We start from the raw sequence: 12072 nt of genomic DNA on the forward strand, positions 1-12072 counted from the left end.
TCTTCACTGGAATTCAGGAACATTTACTTCGTCTTATTTGGTGAAGGAGTTTCGGAAAACCGTGTTTAATAACTGTGCTTTAGTGGCACTGTCATCAGTGACTTCATCGTTGTTATCGCGCAGTGAAGGTATATATTGCGTCTTGCCACTGGTGTGCTTCATGTATGACCAGAATCTCTTTGGGTTTTCTGCCAAATTTAGAGACAGAATTTCGTTGTGAAATTATTAAAAGCATTTCGCATTGAAGTACGCGCCATATTTCGAACTTGTGTAAGACTTTGCCAATCTTGGGGATTTTGCGTTCTTTTATATTTGGCATGCTTTTTCGTTGCTTCTGCAACAACGATCTGACCCGTTTCGTGTACCATGGGGGCCAGTACGATCACTTATTAATTTATGTGGTAAATATCTCTCATTTGCTGTTGATACTATCTCTTTGAAAACATTCCACAACTTTTCTACACTTATGTGATCAGATCGGAAGGAGTGAAGAATGTCTCTTAAAAAGGCGTTAAGAGCATTTTTATCACCTTTTTTTAAATAGATATACTTTGCGTTTCTTTTTGATGGTAGTAGGTGTTACGGTATTCAGCCTAGCAGCAACTGCCTTGTGGTCGCTAATCCCTGTATTCGTCATAATACTCACTATTTGTCCAGGATTATTTGTTGCTAAAAGGTCAAGTGTGCTTTCGCAACCATTTATGCTTCGAGTGGGCTCACGAACTGATTGTTCAAAATAATTTCCTGAGAAAGCATTCAGTACAATTTAGGATGACGTTTTATGCCTGCCACCAGCTTTAAACGTATAATTTTTCCAGAATATCGTGGGTAGATTAAAGTCACCATCGACTATAATTGTATGAGCAAGGTACTTATTTGAAATGAGACTCAAGTTTTCTTTGAACTGTTCAGCAACTATATCTTTTGAGCGGGGGGTCGGTAAAACGATCCAATTAATAGTTTAGTCCGATTGTCAGGTATAACCTCTACCATACTATTTCACAAGAACTATCTACTTCAATTTCGCTACAAGGGAAACTACCTCTCACAGTAATAAATACTCCACCACCAACTGTATTTAATCCATCCTTTCTGAGCACTGTTAGATCGTTTGAGAAAATTTCGGCTGAACTTATTTCTGGATTTAGCCAGCTCTCTGTACCTACAACTATTTGAGCTTCAGTGCTTTCTATTAGGGCTTGGAGTTCTGTTTCTTTCCCAACACAGCTACGACAATTTACAACTACAATACCAATCGTTTCTACAACTACCTTACTGTGTTTTACCTGCCCACTTTTAGAGGGACGTCCCTTCTGTGGTTCCCTGAGACCCTCTAACCTAAAAAACCGTCCAGTCCCTACCACGCAGCCCCTGCTACTCGTGTAGTGGACTCCTGACCTATTAAGCGGAACCCAGAAACCCACCATCCGATGTCACAAGTCAAGGAATCTGCAGCCAGGACCACAGTCGGTTCTGTTGACGATGCTGCAGATGGTGAGCTCCGCTTTAATCTCAGAAGCAAGACTGGCAGTCTCTACCTTTTCCGCTAGCCGCCCGAAACCAGAGAGAATCTGCTCCGATCCAAAGCGATACTTTCATTGGTACCGACATGGGCCACCACCTGCAGCTGGCTGCACTCTGTACTCTTCATGGCATCCGGAAACACACTTTTCACACCCAGAATGACTCCTTCCAGTATACACACGGAGAGCACACTGGCTTCCTTCCCCTCCTTGGCAGCCATGTTCCTAAGGGGCCCCATTACGCGCCTAATGTTGGAGCTCCCAACTACCAGCAAACCCACCCTCTGTGAATGCCCAGACCTTGCGAGCCGAGAAGCTTCCTTTGGAACAGGGTGGACGACTGCTTCCGGCTCAGAGACTTCATCAGCCACATATAACGCCCGAAATCTGTTCGTCAAACGAACCAGGGACGCCCTACAATCAGCCCCACGGAAAGTCTTTCACTGCCTGCCAGACTTTGGAATGATCTCCCACTCGACCATGGGTGAGGGGTCAACCTCAGTGCAGGCAGTACCCGGGGCAGCCACAGCTGTGGATCGATTGGGGGACACGTGGGTCGTGCTCCCCCACAGTGATACCCCTTGGCAGCAGCCTCAAGCGGGGTGACTGAAGCCAAGACTGCCTGGAGCTGTGAGCGAAGAGTCACCAACTCAGCTCGCATCTGTACACAGCAGTCGCAGTGCCTATCCATCTCTGAAGTAGGTAGCGATAATATAATTGACGAAGTAGTAGATCGATGAGGAACCAGTAGTGGAAAGAAATGCTGAGCAGGATATTTGCAGTGGCATATGCAACTACGTTTGAGGACTATATCGAACAGTTTATGCCCAAACTAGACGGTTCTTTACATTATCATTAGTTATTCTGTTTTGTGCAATAAGAAAAGAGCTGTTGCACGGTGTAGGTTATAGAAGGAAAAGTGCATTTACGACTTAGTTACAGGCTTAATATCGAGAGAAACAATGACAAAATATATTTGCAAATAATATTTTGACATTTTTAATGATACATGTGTAAAACCTGCTATTAACAACAATTCGCACTGGAAAATGGTCTCTGACCGAAATCAGTCGTAGAATTATAAATAAATTATACAACAGCTTCAGGTTTTACAACATGTCACTTCTACGAATTATCAATGTTGTGGAACTAACGAAAACTAATTTAAATGCTTATTTGTCCATTACGGTAGGGGGTAGCTGGCGATGGCATTCACTCTTGTGTGGAAATGGTTAAATGCGAAGTAGGCGTCATTGTGGAAAGAGGTAGGTAGGACATCAAGGTCGAATACACTATGTGATCAAAAATATCCGGACACCTGGCTGAAAATGACTTGAAGTTCGTGGCACCCTCCATCGGTAATGCTGGAAATCAATATGGTATTGGCCCACCCTTAGCTTTGACGATAGCTTTCACTCTCGGAGGCATACGTTCAGTCAGGTGCTGGAAGGTTTCTTGGGGAATGGCTGCCCATTCTTCACGGAGAGGTATCGATGTATGTCGGTGAGCCCTCGCACCAATTCGGCGTTCCAAAACTTCACAAAGGTGTTCTATAGGATTCAGGTCAGGACTCTGTGCAGGCCAGTCTATTACAGGGATGTTATTGTCGTGTAACCACTCCGAAACACGCCATACATAATAAGATTATGAGCAGGTGTGCTCGATCGTGTTGATAGATGCAATCACCATCCCCGGATTGTGTTTCAACAGTGGGAAGCAAGAAGGTGCTTAAAACATCAACGTAGGCCTGTGCTGTGATAGAGCCACACAAAACAACAAGGGGTGCAAGACCCCTCCATGAAAAACACGACCACACAATAACACCACCGCCTCCGAATTTTACTGTTGGCACTACACATGCTGACAGATGACTTTCACCGGGCATTCACCATACCCACACCCTGCCATCGGATCGCCACATTGTGTACCGCGATTCGTCACTCCACACAACGTTTTCCCACTGTTCAATCGTCCAATGTTTACGCTCCTTACACCAAGCGATGCGTCGTTTGGCATTTACCGGCGTGATGTATGGCTTATGAGCAAGTTTTCTCACGTCCCGCCTAACTGTCATAGTACATTGAGTGGATCCTGATGCAGTTTGGAATTCCTGTATGATGGTCTGGATAGATGTCTGTCTATTACACATTACGACCCTCTTCAACTGTCGCCGATCTCTGTCAGTCAACAGATCCTCGAGACAGGGTGGAACCTGTCACTGCTCTAAAACCAATTATTAATGCCCTGTAGCTAAGCAGCCACATTTAGCAACATTCCGAATCCAGCATTCGCACTGCGTAATGTACGCCGCTAATAGTCAATTCCGACAACTTTCGGCGATAATCTCCCACAAAGACATAAGTGAATAACAGTTCAAAGACAGTCAAAAGTTTCGATTAGAAACAATTAGACCTCGCCACACCCACCTCTTTCATTAATCGGAAACTCCAGGTAGCTGATGATTCCACACTCTGAAACTATGAGGCTTCTTCCAGCTGAACTTGTGCACAATCACTAAATCTCGACCGTGTCCTAAAAATCCGATCACTGTATAATCATAATTCCATGCCTGCGTAATGGAATGCATATTAGAATTCTTGTAGGTTATCCGTATTAAGAAAGCAACTTTGTTGATGTTGAAGGAGTATTAATTCCTGATTTGAGAAAAGTTAAATACTTCAAAACATCGCTTCCATCCCAGACGGCACACGACTCACCTTCTCCAGTAGTGATTGATGCAAGCTGTCTTCGCGATTTCACGAGCCCCTCAGCAGGTTCACAAAGTTATTTTTGTATTCAGATCTTTGAACTAGTCAGTCTCAGGAGCAGAACACAAGTAGCCCCATGACTCATTTTCTTCTCCAAGTAACGGCACTCTAAAAAGTCTTACTTCCTGCTAGGCATTATCGCAAGTTTATTTACAACAGTTGCTGGAAAACACATGCCTTAATTGGGATTTCAGTAAACATATAGCCCTTCTAGTGGGTTCCGACCACAACACACTTTATACAGATTACAGAGAGGCCAACCAATACACTCCAGGTTGAATAAAAGCTACATTAACTGGTCAAATGCATCTGTACACCTATTAGAGGACGTTAATATGGGTTACGTCCAACCTTCACCTTTACGACGGTTTGAATTTTTCTGGGGACACTTTCTGTGAGGTGCCTGAATATGTGTGGAGCAATGGCAGCCCATTCTTCTTCAAGACCCGAAGCGAGAAAAGTCAGTGATTGAGCATTGGGGTCTGGTCGTTCTAACCCATCCCAGAGTTGTTCCATTGGGATCAGGTCAATACCCTGGGCAGGCTAGTTCATTCCAGCAATGCTTATGTCCTCAAATCATTCCCACACTGGTACTGCTTCATGAAAGGGTACATTGTCATGCTAATACAACCAATCATTATCTCCGAACTAATAGTCTAATACACACAGTACAAAATGCTGAAAATGTGTTAATATGCTTCTCCACTTAACATTTGCTTAAGTGAAATCAGAGGACCATTACCTAAACATGAGAAACACTCCTATACTTTCTTCAATCTTTACTGCTGGCACTACACATGACCGTAGGTAACATTCTCCATACATTCGACAATCCAGACTCTTCCGGTATATGGCGATTGATCACTGCAAATCACTCGTTCCCAGTCATCCACTGTACACTGGTGTCAGTTTTTACACCACCTCAAGCTTTGCTTAGCACCGAATACAGAAATGCGTGGCTTATGAGGAGCTGCTCGACCATTGTACTCCATTCTTTTTAACCCCCTACGCAAGTCATTGTGCTAACTGGACTGCTGGTAGCACTTTCGAAGTTACGAATGAGTCTTTCCGCTGATTTCAAGCGATATTTTACAACCACTCTGCACAATGCTCGATGGTCCTCGTCCGTCAGTGTTCTAGAACATCGATAAGAGATAAGCTTAATTAGTGAAATCTTTGAGTGGAGCGAAAACAAGATACAGTATGAAGTAAAACAAATAGATACAATTTGTCTTTTTTTGTTTTTAGGCCTCCTTTTTCCGTAGTGATGTTAATTTAATATAGGTGATATTCCGTCATTTGTGTCTGTGATAAAAGTCTAACTTAGACTTTCATTACAGTCGCAAAAGACGAAATAAAAAGTGGATTTTTGTCCAAATTTTCATAGTCAGACAAAAAGTGAGAAATGCAAAAATTGGACATCAAAAAAAAGTTTAATTGCTTGAAAGTAAGGGGAGTAATACAAGAAAAATTTAATTACTGATTCGATGGAAAAATGAAAGGCACTCTAAGACAACAAAAACGACGCACCACGAAGGAATTATCCGAATGGGACACAAATCGGTACATTTGACGAACATGCACAGACAAACAAACGATTACAATTTCTGAAAAACTGGATGATTTATTCAAGAAAAAGAGCTTCAGAAATTGAGTAAGGTAATCAAGACAGTAACGCGTTTGTCTACCTCCAGCCCTTATGCAAGCAGTTACTAGGCTTGGCATCGATTGACAGGGTTGTCCGATGTTCTCCTGGGGGATATCGTGCAAAATTATGTGTAACCAACGTGTTACATCGTCAAGATCCCGAGATGGTTGGAGGGCTCCAAAAAGTCTCATCTGGAGAGACATTCGGGGACCTTGCTGTCCGAGGTAGAGTTTGACGAGCGTGCAGAAAGGCAGTACAAACTCTCGCCGTGTGCTGGCCGACATTATTTTGCTGAAATGTAAGCTCAGCAAGGGCTGGCATGAAGGGCAACAAAACAGGGCGTAGAATATCGTCGACGTACCGCTGTGGTGTAAGGGGTGCCGCGGATGACAACTACAGGAATCCCGCTATGAAATAAAATGGCATCCCACACAATCACTACTGGTTGTCGAGCCGTTTGGCAGGTGACAGGCTGTTATCCCACCGCTGTCTGGCTCATCTGCAGACACGTTTTCGCTGGCCATCGGGGCTCAGCTCGAAGCGGGACTCGTCATTGAAGACAATTCTACTCCAGTCAATGAAATTCCACGCCCCTGTGACCAGCGGAAACGTGTCTAGAGACGGCCCGGAAAGTTGCGGTATATCATCCTGACTGTCGCCAGCCGTACGGCCCGACAACCGGGAGTTAAGCCATTTCATTTTATAGCAGAGCCCCTTTCGTTGTTATCCGTGACAGACTTACAACACAGCAATACGTCGACGATACTCTGTGTCCCGTTTTGTTCCACTTCATGGCAAGCCATCCAGCGCATAGATTTCAGCAAGATACGGCCCGCCCGCTCACGGCGAGAGCTTCTGCTGCTTCTCTTTGTGCTTGCCAAATCCTATCTTCGCCAGCAAGGTCGCCAGATCTCTCTACAAATGAGAATTTTTGGAGCATTATAGGAAGAGCCCCCCAACGAGTTCGGGATCTTGACGATGTAACACGTCAGTTATACAGAATTTTGCTCCTTATCCCTCAGGAGAACATCCAATAGCCCTGTCAATCGATGCCAATCCTAGTAACTACTTGCATAAGACTCTGAGCACTATGGGACTTAACATCCACGGTCATCAGTCCCCTAGAACGTAGAACTACTTAAACCTAACTAACCTAAGTACATCACACTTGCTTAAGGGCCAGACGTGGATCAAAGGGATATTGACTTGCTCAACTAGTGACGCACTTCCCCTTGAATAAACCATCCAATTTTCTGAAAAAAAAATGGTTCAAATGGCTCTGGGCACTATGGAACTTAACATCTGAGGTCATCAGCCCCCTAGCACTTAGAACTACTTACACCTAACTAACCTAAGGACATCACACACATCCATGCCCGAGGCAGGATTCGAACCTGCGACAGTAGCGGTCGCGGGGTTCCATACTGAAGTGCCTAGAACCGCTCGGCCACAACGGCCGGCCCAATTTTCTGAAATTTTACTCATTTGTTTTTCTGCACTTGTACGTCAAATCTAGCGATTTGCGTCCTGTTCGGGTAATTCCTTCGTGGTGCGTCGTTTTTGTTGCCTTACAGTGTCTTTCATTTTTCCATCAAATCAGTAACTAATTTTCCTTCTATTATTCTGTTTACTTTCAAGCAATTTTTTATATCCCATTTTGAATTTCCCACTCTTCGTTTGACTACGAAAATTCGGACAATGGTTAATTTTGTACCATTTATACCATGTTAAGCAAATGTGTTGAACTGTGTGTTTGTCGTCCTGCACAGCACGCAGCAAAATTAGTTAATGGTCTGAAATAATTGTACTAGGTAATGGCGTGAAAGCCGAAATTCAGACGTGACGCATGACATTTACAGAAATATACACTCAAATGACAGTGTACTCTTTCAAAAAATACACTACTGGCCATTAAAATTGCTACATCACGAAGATGACGGGCTACAGACGCGAAATTTAAGCGACAGGAAGAAGATGCTGTGATATTCAAATGATTAGCTTTTCAGAACATTGACACAAGGTTGGCGCCGGTGGCGACACCTAGAAAGCGCTGACACGAGGAAAGTTTCCAACCGATTTCTCATACACAAACAGCAGTTGACCGGCGTTGTCTGGTGAAACGTTGTTGTGATGCCTCGTGTAAGGAGGAGAAATGTGTACCATCACGTTTCCGACTTTGATAAAGGTCGGATTGTAGCCTATCGCGATTGCGGTTTATCGTATCGCGACATTGCTGCTCGCGTTGGTCGAGATCCAATGACTGTTAGCAGAATATGGAATCGGTGGGTTCAGGAGGGTAATACGGAACGCCGTGATGGATCCCAACGGCCTCGTATCACTAGCAGTCGAGATGACGGGCATCTTATCCACATGGCTGTAACGGATCGTGCAGCCACGTCTCGATCCCTGAGTCAACAGATGGGGACGTTTGTAAGACAACAACCATCTGCACGAACAGTTCGACGACGTTTACAGCAGCACGGACTATCAGCTCGGAGACCATTTCTGCGGTTACCCTTGACGCTGCATCACAGACAGGAGCGCCAGCGATGGTGTACTCAACGGCGAACCTGGGTGCAAGAATGGCAAAACGTCATTTTTTCGGATGAATCCAGGTTCTTTTTACAGCATCATTATGGTCGTATCCGTGTTTGACGACATCGCAGTGAACGCACACTGGAAGCGTGTATTCGTCATCGCCATACTGGTGTATCACCCGGCGTGATGGTATGGGGTGCCATTGGTTACACGTCTCGATCACCTCTTGTTCGGACGTTGAACAATGGACGTTACATTTCAGATGCGTTACGACCCGTGGCTCTACCCTTCATGGGATCCCTGCGAAACGCTACATTTCAGCAGGATAATGCACGATTGCATGTTGCAGGTCCTGTACGGGCCTTTCTGGATACAGAAAATGTTCGACTGCTGCCCTGGCCAGCACGCTCTCTAGATCTCTCACCAACTGAAAACGTCTGGTCAATGGTGGCCGAACAACTGGCTCGTCACAATACGCCAGTCACTTCTCTTGATGAACTGTGGTATCGTGTTGAAGCTGCATGTGCAGTTGTACCTGTACACGCCATCCAAGATCTGTTTGACTCAATGCCCAGGCGCATCAAGGCCGTTCTTACCGCCAGAGGTGGTTGTTCTGGATACTGATTTCTCTCGATCTATGCACTTAAATTGCGTGAAAATGTAATCATATGTCAGTTGTAGTATAATACAGGGTGTTTCAAAAATGACTGGTATATTTGAAACGGCAATAAAAACTAAACGAGCAGCGATAGAAATACACCGTTTGTTGCAATATGCTTGGGACAACAGTACATTTTCAGGCAGACAAACTTTCGAAATTACAGTAGTTACAATTTTCAACAACAGATGGCGCTGCGGTCTGGGAAACTCTATAGTACGATATTTTCCACATATCCACCATGCGTAGCAATAATATGGCGTAGTCTCTGAATGAAATTACCCGAAACCTTTGACAACGTGTCTGGCGGAATGGCTTCACATGCAGATGAGATGTACTGCTTCAGCTGTTCAATTGTTTCTGGATTCTGGCGGTACACCTGGTCTTTCAAGTGTCCCCACAGAAAGAAGTCACAGGGGTTCGTGTCTGGCGAATAGGGAGGCCAATCCACGCCGCCTCCTGTATGTTTCGGATAGCCCAAAGCAATCACACGATCATCGAAATATTCATTCAGGAAATTAAAGACGTCGGCCGTGCGATGTGTCCGGGCACCATCTTGCATAAACCACGAGGTGTTCGCAGTGTCGTCTAAGGCAGTTTGTACCGCCACAAATTCACGAAGAATGTCCAGATAGCGTGATGCAGTAATCGTTTCGGATCTGAAAAATGGGCCAATGATTCCTTTGGAAGAAATGGCGGCCCAGACCAGTACTTTTTGAGGATGCAGGGACGATGGGACTGCAACATGGGGCTTTTCGGTTCCCCATATGCGCCAGTTCTGTTTATTGACGAAGCCGTCCAGGTAGAAATAAGCTTCGTCAGTAAACCAAATGCTGCCCACATGCATATCGCCGTCATCAATCCTGTGCACTATATCGTTAGCGAATGTCTCTCGTGCAGCAATGGTAGCGGCGCTGAGGGGTTGCCGCGTTTGAATTTTGTATGGATAGAGGTGTAAACTCTGGCGCATGAGACGATACGTGGACGTTGGCGTCATTTGGACCGCAGCTGCAACACGGCGAACGGAAACCCGAGGCCGCTGTTGGATCACCAGCTGCACTAGCTGCGCGTTGCCCTCTGTGGTTGCCGTACGCAGTCGCCCTACCTTTCCAGCACGTTCATCCGTCACGTTCCCAGTCCGTTGAAATTTTTCAAACAGATCCTTTATTGTATCGCTTTTCGGTCCTTTGGTTACATTAAACCTCCGTTGAAAACTTCGTCTTGTTGCAACAACACTGTGTTCTAGGCGGTGGAATTCCAACACCAGAAAAATCCTCTGTTCTAAGGAATAAACCATGTTGTCTACAGCACACTTGCAGGTTGTGAACAGCACACGCTTACAGCAGGAATACGACGTACAGAATGGCGCACCCACAGACTGCGTTGTCTTCTATATCTTTCACATCACTTGCAGCGCCATCTGTTGTTGAAAATTCTAACTACTGTAATTTCGAAAGTTTGTCCGCCTGAAAATGTACTGTTGTCCCAAGCATATTGCAACAAACGGTGTATTTCTATCGCTGCTCGTTTAGTTTTTATTGCCGTTTCAAATATACCGGTCATTTTTGAAACACCCTGTATATTTGTCCAATGAATACCCGTTCATCATCTGCACTTCTTCTCGGTGTAGCAATTTTAATGGCCAGTAGTGTACATTATGACCTCAGCACCATCGAAAACATTTTAGTATGCAGAGTGTTTGTGTGGGTGTAGGTGTGGACGGCAAGGTGTCCGACGTGGACTCGCTGGAGTACTCGGTGCTGCTGTACGGCAACGGGCCGGGGTACGCGTCGCCGCGCCTGGCGCCGGCCAACAGCAGCGGCGACCGCAACGCCGTGCACAGCTCGGCCGTGCCGCGCCAGTGGGCGACGCACGCGGGGGAGGACGTGCCCGTGTACGCGGCGGGCCCGCTCGCCACGCGCCTCTTCGCGGGCAGCGTCGACCAGACGTACGTGCCGCACGCCGTCGCCTGGGCCGCCTGCCTGGGCCGCTACGCGTCGCGCTGCACCAACGCCAGCGGGGGCGGCGGCGGCGCGCACGACGCGGACGGCCCGGCCGGCGCCTGCGACCGCGAGCGGGAGCGCGACCGCGCCGGCGCCAGCGTCGTCTTCCTGGCGAGCAGCGTGCAGGCGGACGCGTCGGGGCCCGGCCACGGACACGGCGCCGGCCCCGCCTCGGGCAGCGGGCCCAGCTTGCACCGGGCGCTGGCCGCGCCCGCGCTGCTGTGGCTGGCCGCCGCCGCCAGGGCGCGCCTCTGAGTAGCGCCACAGCCACCGCTGCCCGGTGGCAACTGAGTCGTGCCGCCTCTTCTCGTTCCCCACCGGAAACGCCGTTTCCTCGCTCACATTCGTCGCGAATGCTCTTACTGGAATTAACGTCATAATCGAATCGTACTTCCTGTTAATTACCGCGCCCCGCTAGCGACGACGCGCGTTCCTTCGATTAATTTTACAGGGACGGCTATCTCGCGCGAGTTTAATGCTACCTTATTTGCGTGCGAGACAGGCAATTTGTTGGCTGCCGAATGGAACACACCGGATTATTTTTATTAGAAAACACTTTCCACCTCTAGAGTCATCGGACTTTTCCTTTCGTTCCGAGTATTTTGCGGGTTTTACGACTGTTTCACAGACTTTCATATGTTCTGCTTGGATCACAATTTACAAACTTTCACAATGTGCGCCCTCGAGCTAAACTATCAATATTACGCTGTCGAGAAGAAGGTACGTGTTACGCATGTTAAGCTCGATATTACAAACTGTGGATCACAGGTGTACCGCTATAGTGCGCGTCACGTCGGAAGGCGCGCTCTGCAAAGAGAGACAGCGACAGGAAGCGCGGAGGGGGTGCGACTGCTTACGCGGGGAGACAGATAGAGGTCTTACCGAGTGCTGACGAGGACAACGACGAATAAGATTGCAGTATAGCTACGTCTCA

The 12072-nt window shown here is 46.7% G+C and overlaps 1 protein-coding gene across 1 annotated transcript in view; it reads left to right on the top strand.

The window, feature by feature from the left end:
• Positions 1 to 11393, top strand: part of LOC126184393 (alkaline phosphatase-like) — a 1034434-nt gene extending 1023041 nt beyond the window's left edge. The window contains exons 8-9 of the mRNA XM_049926777.1: positions 10849 to 11272; positions 11318 to 11393. Coding sequence (XP_049782734.1) covers positions 10849 to 11272; positions 11318 to 11393 — 500 coding nt within the window. The remainder of the gene's footprint in view (positions 1 to 10848; positions 11273 to 11317) is intronic.
• The last annotated feature ends 679 nt before the right edge of the window (positions 11394 to 12072 follow it).

This window comes from Schistocerca cancellata, chromosome 4 (assembly GCF_023864275.1).
Source record: "Schistocerca cancellata isolate TAMUIC-IGC-003103 chromosome 4, iqSchCanc2.1, whole genome shotgun sequence".
NCBI classification, from domain to species: Eukaryota; Metazoa; Arthropoda; class Insecta; order Orthoptera; family Acrididae; genus Schistocerca; species Schistocerca cancellata.